The sequence below is a fragment of the Aulostomus chinensis genome, chromosome 3 (assembly GCF_037954235.1).
Source record: "Aulostomus chinensis isolate RoL2024-O1b breed Wild chromosome 3, RoL_Achi_v1.0, whole genome shotgun sequence".
Lineage (NCBI taxonomy): Eukaryota > Metazoa > Chordata > Actinopteri > Syngnathiformes > Aulostomidae > Aulostomus > Aulostomus chinensis.
Window position 1 is genome coordinate 28,617,723 of NC_141322.1, and position 15,087 is coordinate 28,632,809.

At 47.5% G+C, this 15,087-nt stretch overlaps 2 protein-coding genes across 4 annotated transcripts in view; both read right to left on the minus strand.

Annotated features, from left to right (window-relative positions):
* The window catches only part of cept1b (choline/ethanolamine phosphotransferase 1b), an 11,352-nt gene extending 2,038 nt beyond the window's left edge, over window positions 1–9,314 (minus strand). Inside the window, exons 1-10 of one of the 3 annotated variants that reach the window (XM_086200151.1) lie at window positions 9,082–9,314; window positions 7,335–7,620; window positions 6,110–6,284; window positions 5,576–5,723; window positions 5,353–5,494; window positions 2,367–2,451; window positions 1,686–1,817; window positions 1,261–1,419; window positions 1,007–1,132; window positions 1–779 (exon numbers count right to left, since the gene is read on the minus strand). The exon at window positions 1–779 is cut by the window's left edge and continues 2,038 nt beyond it. In XM_086200151.1, the coding sequence (XP_086056277.1) occupies window positions 657–779; window positions 1,007–1,132; window positions 1,261–1,419; window positions 1,686–1,817; window positions 2,367–2,451; window positions 5,353–5,494; window positions 5,576–5,723; window positions 6,110–6,284; window positions 7,335–7,525 (1,281 nt within the window). In that variant the 5' untranslated portion in view covers window positions 7,526–7,620; window positions 9,082–9,314 and the 3' untranslated portion in view covers window positions 1–656. The other 2 variants (XM_086200152.1, XM_086200153.1) reach the window with 2 other exon arrangements.
* Window positions 9,315–10,172: 858 nt separating this feature from the next.
* On the minus strand, window positions 10,173–14,177 carry pth4 (parathyroid hormone 4). Its single transcript, XM_086200883.1, has 3 exons — window positions 14,110–14,177; window positions 11,345–11,433; window positions 10,173–10,877 (listed from the first exon to the last, which is right to left on the minus strand). The coding sequence occupies exons 2-3, from the start codon at window positions 11,428–11,430 to the stop codon at window positions 10,607–10,609; spliced, it is 357 nt and encodes a 118-aa protein (XP_086057009.1). The 5' UTR covers window positions 11,431–11,433; window positions 14,110–14,177; the 3' UTR covers window positions 10,173–10,606.
* Window positions 14,178–15,087: the final 910 nt, after the last annotated feature.

Below are 15,087 nucleotides of genomic sequence, written 5' to 3' on the forward strand. Positions count from 1 at the left end.
AGAAATGTAACGAGGAACATTCAGAGTGAGAATCCAGAAATCTGAGATGTCGGCTCCCAAACCACAATTTGCTGATTAAAAATAGTTGCACTTTTTTTCTTTCTTTTTTTTGTGTGAAATGTGCAGGAAATGAAGCTGTTTTGCAGTCGTATACACAAAGAAAAGTTTATAAATGTGTCAAAGCAGAAGCTTTTAACTTAAAAGAGAAGCACAGACACTGTAACAGTTTGGTATTTACAATAGCAAAAAGGTAAAGTTATGCAAATTTTACAAAAATTATAATCATGAAAAGCAAAGACTTTGATTCATTTCCTATAAATTTTCTTGAACATAATCTGTTAAAACACACTTAAGTTTCAGTTTGTCTTCTTTTACATACCGAGTAGCACCTGCAACTCTCCTCAACTACTTGTAACCACCAGTTTGTCAGAGGGAGAATTCTTGTTACCGGGCAGAAGATGAAAGTGGTGCAAATTCAGAGAAACGAGAACAGTAATACTCCAGTATCTTTACATTATTTGTCCTCACATTCAGTTGGCAGAAGCACATACTTTACACCACGTCCTCCCCTGCGCCTCTTTGTGGAAAACAGGGAAGAAAAAAAGATGAGTGCGACGAAGAGGGGGGGAGGGGAGTCAGTAATGGCCGACGTTTCCTCAGTGAGGAGCTGAGCTGAGGACTGAACAAGGCTTGATTTTGAAAACGAAAATGTGAAGATGGCAGGCAATCTGGTTGCAAACACTGACACAGTAACGCACCAAGTCAAAGAAGGAAATGACCTGCAGGAGAGACAGAGAGAAGCACAGTCACCTTCCGAGCAGGGAAGCAGGACGTTTCCGTGCCACCGCCATGAAAGCAAAATGGGACGGGTCTCACAATGCTGACGCGGCGCTTCAGCGCAGCAATGATTTTGTTTTCTTCATACTGAGTTTGAACAACATTCTATTTTCATAAATCAGTTCATAAATACTCATTGAAAAAAAAGGACGCATAGACGAGAACTTACCAACGCAATCCACAGCACCAAGTATTCGTCAATAAAACTATTGAAATACTGATTCAGGAACAGTAGTCCTGGTCCCAGGAAGGCTAAATCGTGGAGATGCATCTCGCTCTTCGTCATGTGAGCGACCTGTGGACAAACGCACCAATCACACGATGCTCTTCAGAGAGTCCACCATCGCTGTGCTGACATTGGATAGGAAAACAACGCTCACCATCACAGGCGGTTGAAGTCTGGTTGAATAATATTTGACTTACAACTAATTTATTGGTGATTTTGGCCGAGACGAAGCCAAACGCCAGGATATAAAGACACGGGTGCTTCTCGAACAGCTGGACAGCAGACTTTTTGTAAATCATCATGGCCAACACTATAACGGAACCAATATGTAAGACTGGAGAGAGGACGCTGGTTCCCTGAGGACACACACACACACACACACACACACACACGCGGTCAATGTCAGTAGAACCCTACAAATGAAGCTGCGGGTGCTGGCGGTGGAAACACCCACCCGGTGGACACGGACCTTCACAAACAGAACAAACATTCAATCTCTGATCAGCAAAGGCCGACAAATCCTCCCGTCTTCTTCAGCTGCTCTCACGAGGAAGTCGCAGCACAAATGAATAAATGAAAGTAAACAAAGTTGATGACAAGAACAACAGGTTTGCACACTTACTGCTATTGTGGATCCGTTTTTACCCACGCCGCCCGTAAAAATAACTCTGAAGTAGTTGGTGCAGGAGAAGATGGCTCCTAAAAAAGTGCAAATGGCGGGAACCATCTTCATCTGGATATTTAGGATCGGAATCTGGGAATGGAGACATTACAACACGATGAAAAACAGGGACGAGCTGAGGTGTCCAGTACCAGAGTCTTTATGTCTGCGCTGATGAGAGACGCACCCGCTGTGAACCACACCCTCCCTGATGTTAAACAAACATCTGGCCGGTCGCTGACGCCACTGTTGGTTGAGGCTTGGGCTTGTTTTTGTTGTTGTTTTTGTTGTTGTTTTTGTTGTTGCCATTAGATTTTTTTTTTCTTTTGTGCTTTTTGTTCCCAAATATAAAACGGGAAATGAGTTTTTATTCATTACACACAGAATTCTTTTCACCTTTGAATGAAACAGTGATTCAACCTTCAACACCAACACATGAGCATCAGACGCCGGCGACGACCAGCCCACAGGGACACGCCGCCAACCAGCGGGTGCATCCCCACTGCTCACTACACTACACTATCACAAACACAACGTTGAAGCAGCTTTATAAATTGTTCATAGACACATCGACAAAGGCCAAATCATGAAATCAGTCTCTCCTAATTTTAATCTGCAGGAATTAGAACAGATCAGAATTACCAGTGACTGCCAAAAAGCAGATCCTCCCACGGCGGCCAGCAAATACATGATGATTATGAAGATTTGCACCTCAGTCACATCGATGCTGAGTGGGAGGAGAAAAGCAGAGTTCACAGTGAGGATTAATGACGTCTACCACCACACACACACACACACACACACACACACACACACACAGTCCTCCAGCCTTCTTCCACAACGCACCAAAGGACATGGAGACCAAGGCTGGTCCCCCCTCTGCACCCGACACCTTCAACTGAAGATGCAATCAGTAACACTACTGCACTTTTGACTACTTCACGGTATTTTTGTAGTAACGATATCAAAACAGGACCATAAATACTTCAGTTCAAAAAATCCTCACCATCATCAGACGCTAAACAACACCAATGAAATCAGCTAAAAGGTTTTTAATTCCCTTTTACAACACAGAACTCCAGCGAAAACGCAAACACCAGGATTCACGATCAGAACAAACTGATGGCAAAGCTGGAAAAACTGACTGTGGGTGTAAGAAACGTCCCAGGAGTACAAATATACAGCAGCACAGTGACATCATCGAGAAGGCTGGCGTGACACACCATGGAGCCGTAACGGTGAAACACAACGGTTACAACACGTTGATAAAGGAGTTCTAGAGACAGTGGCTGACAGACGAGCTGCGACAACACGTCCTGACCGGCATGCAGACCTCAGCAGACCTCAAGCGTCCCGTCCGCGCGCCCTGTCCCGTGTGTGCTCTCACGGGTGTCTGCCGCATTAAGAAGCGCGATGGCAACGGACAACAGTGAGTTTACGTCAAAGACGACTCCATCAACCCGGTACAGATTACATTTTTAGGGCGATTCTCATCCCTCTAGATTTCCAAATCAGAATTAGACTGTGGACAAGGAAGATGGAAGATGGCTTCATTTATCGGCGGCACCTTCATTCACGTATGTACCGTGGCGCCAGACGGAAGCTTGCGGGGGCTGTCGGTTCACGTCCTGTTGATCCTGGAGCAGAGCAGACACAGGCGTGTTGGGTCTTCTCACCACAGCCATGCAGCAGAGCTCCGGCATGAGTAGAAGCTAAGAAAACGGATCCGCAATCAAGATGGGAGCCCCGACTGACCCTCTGAGTGATGGTTAATTGAAAATAGAGAAAAGGTGATTTCATGGTGCCTTCATCGTGGGAAGTGTGGTGGTGGAGGTAAACTTCAGGACGATCACGCTGTCCCTATGAGCTCTTGACTTGGACTCCAGCTCTGACTGAGCTCTTTGTTCCGGGAATGTTCTGCAGTCACAGCGGCAGTCGAACAGCCTTCATCAGGCCAGCAGCAAACCATGAAAACACGTCACAGCAGAAAAGAAAAAACAAAAAATCCTGCTGAACAGGCTTGATGCAACCTCGGTGACAGCCTTTTTCCTGTTTCCACGAGAAAGTGGCAAGAGTGTCCCAAGGCTTTTACACCTTGCCATTTCATGTGGAGCGCCCTCCGGTGGCCGCAAGAGCCACTTCACATGGGGTGAAAGGCGAGAGGATCGGGGCCTGTTGGAGAAACGCCCACTGTTTCCCTAAATCTTGACTTATTCCTTTATTTTTTTTAAAAGTGTCTTGTCATCTCAGCCATTTATCATATCGTATTCTTGAGACCTCACAAAGACAGTGAAGCATTTTCTTCCTTCTAGAACCACAGTGAAGCTGATTTTAGCCGGCTGTCTTGCTCTTCACGGCCTTTTCTGGTTCATGGCAGAATTCCAGCTGCACTGGAACAACGTGGAACCGTGGTCAGGTGTTTCAGGTCATTCACATGAGCACGGTCACGCATGTGTGTCGGAGTCTTTGCCTTCAACGCTCTAACTTTAAAGATCCATGTTCTTTGTCCCGAAGCTCACGTCAGCTTAGAATAATAAGAAAAAAAGATGGCAATTCTGAGTTTTCTTCTCTCCCTTGGTACTAAAACGCCACGTTTTACTGAATGCACCGTCAAGCCGAACGCAAGTGAGGTCAGCCAGCCAATGTGGCTCCGTGGAGGTCAGAGGTCATTGTGGAAGGAGACAGTGGTGAGCCATGCAGTCAACAGAACAGCCAGGAGGTTTACCGTCATGTTCCACGAGCAGGGAGCCACGGTGGCAGCGAGCATCAGTCCCCCTGCTGGGTCAAATCTACATTCACATTTACTACTGTCGGACGCGCTGGTGGCGTGAGACACTTTCACAGCTTCCCGACAACTGTAAATATAACGAACACCGACTCAATGAAAACAGACGGATCAAGCGTAGCTATAAGGGACTACTCGTGCGCCATTTTTGCACGAGCAACGAGATCCACATTGTGTTAACAAACCCGACATGAAACAAAACTACTTCCTCCCTCAGCTGCATCAACGAGTGGCGAACTGGCAGCACATCAACGTTGAGTAAAACTGAGAGAAACGCTGTTGTGCTGTATGAAACAGAAGCACGTACATTCCTCCAAAAGCACACGTACCGCCGCAAAGTAGCACAACCACCAGAAAAGTCTCAGAAAAGCCAAGAAGATCGTCGGCAGCACGAGAATCCCTCTCACCCAGCCGAGGGTCACAGAGACAGGAGACTGGCAGAAGGTCAGGCTCAGGTTACTGCTGCCATCAACAGACACGAGTCCTTCACATTACTGCCCCCCCCCCCCCCCCCTGCATAAGGGCATCACGAGGACACAACAGAATGTGATCACACTTGGGATGACAGTTTGTTTTTATCAGCAATGACTTCATCAAACTGCTGCACCAACGCGAATCGAAGCAGCAGGCAGCCTCCCACCAAAGACCCACCACACACTGGCAACACTATCACACGGCCTGACAAGCCCTCGCCACCTCATTCTGATCAACGAAAAACACTTTATGTCAGGCCACGTGAGATATGAAGTATGCATCTGGTCTGGGATCAGTATGAAACCCAGATATGTTTCTGGCAATTTTCAAACAACCAAAACAAGACAGAAGCAGCTTAAACGGACTCACATGCCGAAGCGCAGCGTGCCTGACACGTATGTCTGCCAGTGGGCGCAGTAGAACATGAACATCCCGGCGAAGCAGCAGAAGAACATCCAGTCTGGGTTGGTGCCCATCTGCACTGCTATACTGGTTCCCAGCACCACAAACACTGCGGAGACAAGCATGAGAACGCAGAGCTTCACATGTGCTGCGACACAGTGAAACAGCATCTGGCAGGAGGCTAACTGACCCGTGGAGAGGGAGTCGCAGCCGTGGTCAAACAGCTCGCCCAGCGGAGAGCTGCTATTGGTTCTTCTGGCCTGCTTTCCGTCGATGGCATCCAACGACTGGTAGACAAACAGACCCACAGCGCACAGCAGGTACGCCCAGAGAGGAGCCTGAGACGGCACATTCACAGGGAGGAGGAGTCACGAGACTGAGTAGCGACTCGGTAAGATAAGCAACCTTTACCAGACGGAATTCCATCATTCTATCATCTTGCTTTGTGCTCTGGTGCATTTGGTTTGCTCAAATAAAACCTCCAGATAAGGTCTAAGTGGACATGAGGGTCACCGGTTTTCATGGGAACCCTCTGTCGTTGAAACAGAAAATAAACGGCATTCGTCTCGTATTTTTCCACCTGGAGAGTTTTCTCATTTTTCCCGCTCAAACACAGGAACCCTTTCAGCGCCAGTGGTGGTGCAGCAGCAGGCCAAATATCACAGCAGTGGCTGGGGTGTTTCACGCTGCTCAGTGTAACAGCGCCTCAGGGGGGGTGACTGACCTGCTCAGTGGCGGTTGGGCAATAGTAGACAAGCACAAGGGTGGTGAAGACATTGGTGGCCAGGCCTATGATGGTGATGAGGTTGGGGGCGATCCAGGAGGGCACTCGTCCCACCAACCACTCCCAGTAACGCTGCATCAGAGGCTCCAGCAGGGAGCGTCCAGCACTGCTGTACCTGCAGGGGGCGCAGAGGCCAGGTGAGGAGGCAGAAATAACAAGACTGACCTCGCAACCTAATCCTCACTTGGGCTAAGCAACAATGGATACACTGCAACTATTCATGAACTTAAAGCCTAAACAATTATTCTTTTTTTATCATGAATTCTAGAGCCCTGCCTCTGTTTTTTACTGTGTGCTAACAAGCTGAGGACGCCACAGTTTCTGCACCAATCGACCCCAACGGCTGCAACAGAAACCGTCACTGACATAAAAACTGTGGTAAGAAATGAAGGTTTACAGCTGTAATGGCTGGAGAGTTAAATGATGAACAGAAAATTATTTTGAAACAAAAAACTAGTAATTTTTTAAAGAATTTTTCAAAGGGAAAAAAAAGAAAAGAAAAAAGCCCATCGGCCCATTTTAACTGCTGACATGAGGATTTGATTCTTTTCTGGGTCATAAATGATCTGATGGCCGTGCAGGGAAAGATGTCTGCGGATGGCGCCTGTTGATGGACGATCCCTGAAAAACGATGGGGGGATCTGGGACTTTACTCTGAGAGTAACGTAGAAAAACCTGCACGTGACTCAGGGGAGAAAACAGCTGCAGCCCTACTGAGGTAAAACAACAGTTAAAACATGGTTGTTGTCTCTAGATTTGTACGGGAAAAATGTAAACAACAACTAAAAAAAACAAAACACGGCACTAAACTGTCAAGACAGAGACGACAGGAAGGAGGTCCTGCATTCTGGACTGGTTCTACTTCTACGCGACTACAGTTCATGCTCTCAGAAGCCGTTTAACTCTAACTTGAAGAGTTCCCTTGATTGTTGGGTCTGATCATGTTTGTATGACCATCATGAACACCACCCAAGTACCATTCCAAAGACCACATCCTCAACCAGGTCTCGGTCCAGCTGGTTTCACACCTGACATAATAAACCGAGCCAAGAGGAACAACACGCCGGTCCACTCAACCAGACTAAACAAGGGAGCTGTGAAAATGCCCGCCTGCCCATTTTTGCTGCTGCCGGCCTCTGCCAGGAGAGCAAGAATGGAGAGTTACCTGTGCTCCTCCAGTCTCTTCAGCTGGTGTCTGGAAAGGGGGGGTGAGGGCAATTCAATCAGCCTGCGCAGCACTCCAGGGGCCAGCCAGCAGGTCGCCTCCATGCCCATGCCCTGCCCAGGGTCCTTGTCCCGGACAAGGCCTCGACGAGAACGCAGGCCCCCCCCTTGCTGCTGCCCTGTCGTGCTCATGGAGCCCTGCTGGCTGCTGGTCTGGTCCCCAATGGCTCTGCCTCTGCCACTGTCCCGCCTCAGGGGCTAAAGATCCACAGTGGGGCTGGACGTAGCTGGAAGACAGCGAAGGGAAAGCAACATATCACTGCACGGGTACAGCGCTGACGATCAGAGCGACGTCACGTCTGTCTGCTGCTGGTTTGCTCCGCAGCTCTGTGCTGGTGAACGTAAATGAACACAAACGATATATTTTAGGTCAGTATTACTCTATTATATTATAAGAAGTCCATAAGTGAATTTGTAGTGGTCTGCGTTTTTAATACTGTACACTAAATCTGGGGATTTTTATAAGCATGGATATTGGCTATAAATTCAGTTCAATTTGTCTCGGAATGGCTATTAAAAATAACTAAATAAATAAACCCGACCACACAGCAACGTGACTGAGCAAAAGATCCAGACTCACAAAATAAAAATGCTGCAGACGTCAATAGACAGCCCTTTACCATTGATTTGATTCACTGGTCAACCACGTGGAACGTCAGAATTTTATTAATGATCTCTGGCTCATCTAATCTGCGTCCAGTGACAGGATGGGAACTCTATCGGTACTGGGCACCGATCGACTACTAATAGGCACCTGTCTTTCCTGATAATTAAAAAATAATGCAGTTTACCACAACAATAAACCCAAGCAACCCTCCTGCAATGGAAACCTGCTGAGTAGTTTAGGCGCAATTCTGCTGACACACGTAAACAACAAGTACACACAACCTTTCCAGTGGAGGTGAACACTTCAGGTTTCCCTCAAAGGAAGTAACCGTTCAGTACAAAACTAGTCAGTCAAAAAAATGCGCAGCCGAACAACTGAGAGGAGCACCGAGTCTAAACTGCACGATACAAATAGGATTAAAGCAAATAGTGGATCAGGAAAGTCTGGAGATGCATTAGCGAAGGTCAGATGCTAATAATAAAAGCACCTGTGCAGGAGGATGGAGGAGTCAATGACCTCCCACAGGCACACATGAGGAACACGACCACCCAACCCGGATGCAACGACCAGTCAGACTTCGCCCTGCAGCCGCTAGCAGACCTGGCCCTGATGTTTGATGAAGCTCGACTCAACTCTGGTTAGCCGGCGCACCTCGCGGTGGTGAGAACGTCTGCCGGGGCCAGGTTAACAGTCCTCAACGCTGTCGGCGAGACATGAGCGACTGACAAGCATCCGCAAACAACCTTACCTCACACTGCCTAGCATGCTAGCCGTTAGCAGAGTTGTTTATTAGCATCAGCTAGGCTTACGGTAACGCAAACAGCCACGGTGGGACCATGACAGGTCGGGCGTTTTAAGTTAACCTTTACCTTACACACCGGCTGTCGATTCGTAATCGCTTCATTGTTGTAACACACGTGTAAAACGTCACGTCTGTGGACTGTGGACGGTATTTATTACACACGACCGTGATGCAGTCCACTTCTTCCGTGATGACTGTGGAGAGCTGGAGCTAGCTTGACTAGCTAGCCCCGATACGGCTAGCAGCTGCTGGACTCACGGGTGTGTAACGCCGACAGACCTGGACGATAAAAGGACGAGAGCCGCGGAGAGGGAGCGAGAGTCCGAGGGGGGGGGGGGGCGAAGGCGCTTCACACCGACAGACAGGAGCCCTCTGGGTGCTGCTGGTGTGATGTTTCCCCTCTATGACTTGAACTTGTAGACGGACGTTTGCAGCTGGAAATGGTTCACCGCGATCAGTGTCAGTCACTGTGCCTGACACCGAGCTAGTTGACGTTAGCCATCGCGGAAGTCTCGCGTTGTGTCCAGGTTGCGTGGGGTATTTCTCCCTCATGCCGGTCACGCAGGCAAAGAGGTGCCGTGAGGAGTTCGGTTCAGTTAGTTTTATTGCTATTCCTATATTTATTCCTATCTATTTAGTTTTATTTCGTTTTGTAGTTGTTTTTATATTTTATTAAGTATTTAATAACAAAAAAAGGAAGGAGGTTGTGGTAGAAACCTTTTATGGCTGAAGTGAAAACCACATCCAAAAGACATACAGAGGGTAAAAGTACAAACACACACACACACAAAAACCCCCAATCAAATATTAATGTTTAAAATGTAACTATCTAAAACAAACGTGGGATCAAAGTTAACGGGAATGGAGCGCACACAGCTAAAAGTGAATCTGCTTGACAGACTCATGAACGTGAGGGCAAAGTGCAGTTTAAAAGAAACATTTTTTAATTAACTTATTAAGATTTGAATTAAAATGTTAAGGTGAGGTTTTGGATTAGGTTTAACAGGCTGAGTGAGGCTGATCTCGATGAATGTAACTCGATTGAATGGTCTCACAAGATAAATTGTGTGTGTGTGCGTGTGTGCGTGTGTGTGCGTGTGTTGTGACGTGAAGTGATTATGAATAAACCTGATACGATATCATTCACGTTTGCATGTTATGTCAGCCTCATCTTTCATCAGATTTGTAAAGTCATGCATGGGCTCGGTCCGCTCTGGAATATCTAAAGAAATTGTTCACATGATTGATTTCCTCTCCATCTTTGATAATGTAGTAATGGAGGGTAGTAGTAGAAGTAATGGATGACATGTACATACATATATATGTATGTACATGTCATCCATTACTTCTACTATATATATATATATATATTTTTTTCACTTCATGGCAACGTGTATTTGATAGTCTCAGCTCTAATATCACAAACCCACTAAGCACAAATAACGACGTGGACGTCACGTGTGAGGTGGACGCACTGATGTTCTGACATCCGGATGTCGCTGTTTGCATCGTTGCATATTCATGAGGGTTTAGTCATGCTTTCGTGTTGCATTTAGCAGGAAACAAACGGTGAATCTTCTTCAAGTTTGAGAAGGTTTTTTTTTTTTTTAAATTTTCTGGTCTTTCCCGCTTGTTCTGCGGGAGGAGAGGTCATGTGATTGTACATTTAGACAGGAAAACTACCTTCAAACAGCAAGTAAAACTTCAATCTGATACGTGAGACAGTTTCCACTGAAGGGGGCGATCTTTTTCATCCTGTTTTTTTTTTTTTTTCGCTCCGTGTTTGGAGGTCGTGTGTGGGTAGTTAGGGCTCTTGCTCCGGCAGCTGTGTCAGGTAAGGATGAAAGAATTCCCTCAGGAGTCTCTGCACTTGGACGGGCTGGGGCCCCTCAGCAGCAGGGACCAGCGCCGGGTTCAGGGCCAGGTTGATGACCTTAGAGGGGTTGAAGGCAGTGGCGCGCGTCTGGGCGGTGTGAAGCCCCTCGATGGCGCTGGACAGCCAGATGAGCCTCTTGAGACTCTGGATGTTCCGGCTGCGGTCGTGCATCAGCTGGTGTTCACTCACTGCTCGCCGACTGGTGGGAGACACGCAGGAGCGTCAGACAGAACCACGGTACACTTCAGCACACGTCACTTCAGAACCGGACGGATGTTGGAGCGATTACACGACACTGTTTTGATCAGAAATCACATTCAGGTTCATCTCAGAGGGGCTGGATGAGATTTGGTCTCAACGGGAGACCTGGACCTGGTTTTGTGGACGGGGGCTTCACCGTGTTGGAAACACACACACACACACACACACACGGTGACGGGTATCCGAGTACCTCACAACTTTGACCTCAGACGGTGTTTTCTCACCTCAACCAGTAGTTTTTAGCTTTTAAGAGACATCAACATTTTCGTTTTTTAAAGCACTGAATATGTAAATGTTTAACGATATAAAAGAAACACAAAGTGAAACTCCAGGGAACTCGGGGAAAGGTTCTTTCTTCCCATGACGTTTTCAAGAAGAGAGGAGGAAGGGAAGCGGCTGTCTCACCTCTCGTTCTGTTGACACTGGCCGGTTGTCACGACAACGAGGAGCATGACAGCGATCCACCGCGCTGGTCTGAGGGGGGTCTGCATCCTCTGGAGCAAAAGCAGCGACATGAGGGGGTCAGACAAGAATGAAATGTCGCTCGGTCTCGTTTTTTTTTTTTGTGACGTGAGTTCCGCCACAAACTCACTTAAAATAAAGAGCAAAGTTTTGCAAACTGTGAGGAAGATGGATGCCTTTTTCTTCCAGATTGGAAACGTGTGGATTTAATCATCCCAATACACCAAACATAAAGTCCAATCCAGGACTTCATCATCGGAGTCGAGAGGGAAGCTTTCACTGACCTGGGAAGAGGAACTCCCAGGACACACCCCTCTCTACTCCAGGTTTACTTCAGTCCATCGATTGGGAAGCTCCAGCCTAATATTCAGTTTAGGGAGACACCACCGGTTTCTGAGTAAACGCCATCAAAATGGCGTTCCTGCCACAACTTTAGTGTCTCCCTTCAGAATGTTCTGGTATCGCTCAACAAGGCCCTTTTCAAGAGGCTGGACTCCATGGTTCTCTACAGGTCACATGGGATCAAGAGGGACCACCTGTGCAGGTGTAGAATGGGGGGGTGCACTACCAAATTTTCGGTTTTATGTCTGGGTAAGACAAACAGATTGGCGAGACATGGAGAGATGCAGAGGGAAGGCTGCTGGCCAGACTGGACTGGTGCTGTGCGTAGGCCAGCATCTCATCTCCTTCCCGTGGCATCAAACTCCTCCTTTGCACCCTCCCTCACTGACGGGGCTTTGACGTCTGGAAGGGGCTGGGGATTCTTAACGCAGGGGACCTCCATGGAGGTTTTGTTTTTCTTGTCTTTACGAGCGACCCAGTAGCCGTTTCTGTAGGTGCCCTCAAATTAGAGATTCTTTCAGGAAGCAGCTTCCAGAGTTTGGAAAGATGGAGGCGGATAGACGAGATGGGGGCTGCACGCAGGGACAGAACATGTATGACCACAGCTGCATGATGGGCTGCAGGCCACTGAGCAGCCAGGTAACCAAATAAAGTCAGAGCGTGGACTGGGTGCCCAGATACCTGACGACATTTGGGGAGGAAAGTCTGGAAAACGCCAATGCCCGTTCCATTAATGCCAGACAGGCTACACGTCAGGAACATCCAAGGCTACGCCACTCACGAGCGCAGCCACACGGGACGTCCTCTCTGACCCCTCCTTGGCGTGAGGAGCGTAGCTCAGCAGAGGCAGACCTGCTCCGAAGACAAACTTAACGTCTTTGAGAGGATTTGGAAGGCGCTACTCCCTCACCTAGAGGGGGTGGGAGGGAGAACCGGGTTGGACAGCTAAGAATGCACTTTGGGGGGTAGGTTGGGGGGGTTGAGAAGGGTGTGAAGGGGTTTTCTGGGGGGGGGGGGGGTACTGTATGTGCCTTTTCTGTTTGGTTCTTGTTTGCCAGGACTGAGGTTGTGCTCCTAGGTCGGTTTTTAACAAAGGGGGCTCAGAGCACTGCTGCGTGGCTCCTGAGTTAACGCGTGAGAACCTGACAGGTTTGTGGGTTTCACTCCACAAGGAGGAGATTTGAAACAGAGCTTCACCGTTTTGTTGTTCTTTTTTTTTTTTTTTTTTTTTAGCAAATGAGGAACTTGAATATTTGCCGTAAATCCTCACTTAATAATTTCCAGTTTGATGGAGGTTCAGCAAGTCTGTGTGTTGTTTTCGTGGAAGGACCTGAGACTCGGTCTCTCTCCTTTCAGGGCTTGAGTTTTTTTGTTTTTTTTCTCTCCGTCTGAGTCTGAATAAAGACTCTTTTTTTTTTTTTTTTTTTTAGCATCCACTCTGAAGTGGATGCTAGCGACCGCGGTTCATCCTCATTTCCAGCAGACATCTGAAGCTGCAGAACTTCTCCGCCGTCCGTGGAATCGCGAGGGGCTCAGAGCCAAGAAAACCGATTAACCTCTGAGGCAAAGTGGAGGAAAAACAAACGGAAGCGGCCAGGATGACCTTCACCATCAGTAACCGACATCTTGGAAAAAAAACAACAACAAAAAATGAATGAATAAATACGACTAAAAAAAAAATAAATCTTCAAATGTGTCGCCGGTTCCAGGAAGATCCTGATTCCTCCCTGATGGAGGAACCTCTTCATCCAGGTCGAGTCTCCTTGTGTGGTTCCTGAAAGTACCACAGGTTCGTAGTTGTCATGAGGTGGCAGGTAACTGCATGGAATTGGTGCTTTTCACAACGCTGCCGATAATTTCATCTTTTCAGGGATGAGCTCTTCTCTAAAAACATCAGAAAACAGGAGAAATCCTCACCACCGCCGTTCCCCCGAATGCCAGTCTGAGCGACAGCAGGTGCCGAACTACTCAGATCTCTGTTTCTTCATCGCCCTTTTACAACATTTCAATATCTGACAAACATTAAATGCGTTTCTTAATTGATTTTTTTTTAAACCAAATTATTCTTGTTCCAGTAGCAAAAAAACAAACAAAAAAAGCATCACGCGAACTTTTGCTGACACTTTCCCATCTTGACAGTTTGGTCATTTTGTTGCTTGGAAGAGTCGCGGAACGCACGGATGATTACATGAAACCATCGCACCTGACAGCCGGTTCGGATCCTGGCAGAGGAAACGGAACGCCGTGAAACCGGAACGCGATGGGGGGGATAAAAAAAAAAAAAAAAAGTGTAATTAAACCACAAACTTTTAAAAAAGAAGAAAAGAAACAAAGTTCTAGCTTTCAAGAGAGGTGATGATACTTACATCGTCCCTGTAGGTGACAGCAGCTGCTCTGACGTTCAGACACTAAACTGACTTCAGGTTCGACCTCCAGACCTTTTATAACCCCCCCACACACACACACACATACACACACACACACACACACACACAGACGATAAAAGAGTCACAACAAAGTCATTGTGGAGCGTTTTTATTTGCTAATTGAACCAACGTCAGCACCATCATCTCTCTGACATGTGATTTTGTGTCTCTATAGAGAAAATATCAAACGGTTTCCGGGTTGTTTGTGGTAATACAATCCAACTGCCTCCTGCACCTTCGCTGTGGCGATAAAGGAGGTTTAGGCACTCGCAAATGCTCTTTATATAATCGGTAGTTTTGAAAAGGAGGATGAAATTCAATTGAGGGATTATCATTTTTCTATTTTCCGGTCTAATCCTCGGCTCTCGGAGAGATTCAGGCGTCTGACAAAGAGGAGTTTAGAGGAACGGCGCCGAAAGCTGGTGTTGATGTTGAGGGTGCAGGAGTGAGTCAGTGTGGACGAACTGAACGTCAGCAAACTGTCTGTCAGCTCAGGCTTCAACTTTCCCCGACGCGCTCCTGTCTGTAAATTTTGATGCTTGTTGCCTGGAGCTCCCCCACAGTTCAACTATCGACCCCCCGATGACTCAAGCGGAGTCTCGACCGGTCGCCCAGGCGCTACCACAGTCCCTCTCCGATATGCAGTCGTCTTGACAACACCTTCCAGGATGAGTTTCCCTCAGCGAGAAATGTAGGCCGCCATCAGAGGCTTGTGGGTGGAGGAGGGGAGCGAGCGGTTTAGTTCATTAGAGACTGAATGACGGTGGCGTGAAGAAATTCAAAGGAAATGGAAATGAAGGACAGAAGTCATCAGAATTAGCAGAGAAGCACCAGCAGATGGAGGCGGAAGGATCAATCAGTCTGGTAGAATTTCAGAAGAAAGCACGCGACGTGAGGGCGAAGGCCTAAGGTCGGCTT

What these genes read in the sequence shown, in the direction of transcription:
- pth4 (XM_086200883.1), bottom strand. Translation starts at nt 11,430, where the DNA reads ATGCAGACCCCCCTCAGACCAGCGCGGTGGATCGCTGTCATGCTCCTC. An exon ending in CAGTGTCAACAGAACGAGAG is followed by an intron (nt 10,878 to 11,344) that starts GTGAGACAGCCG and finishes GTCTCCCACCAG; the next exon opens with TCGGCGAGCAGTGAGTGAAC.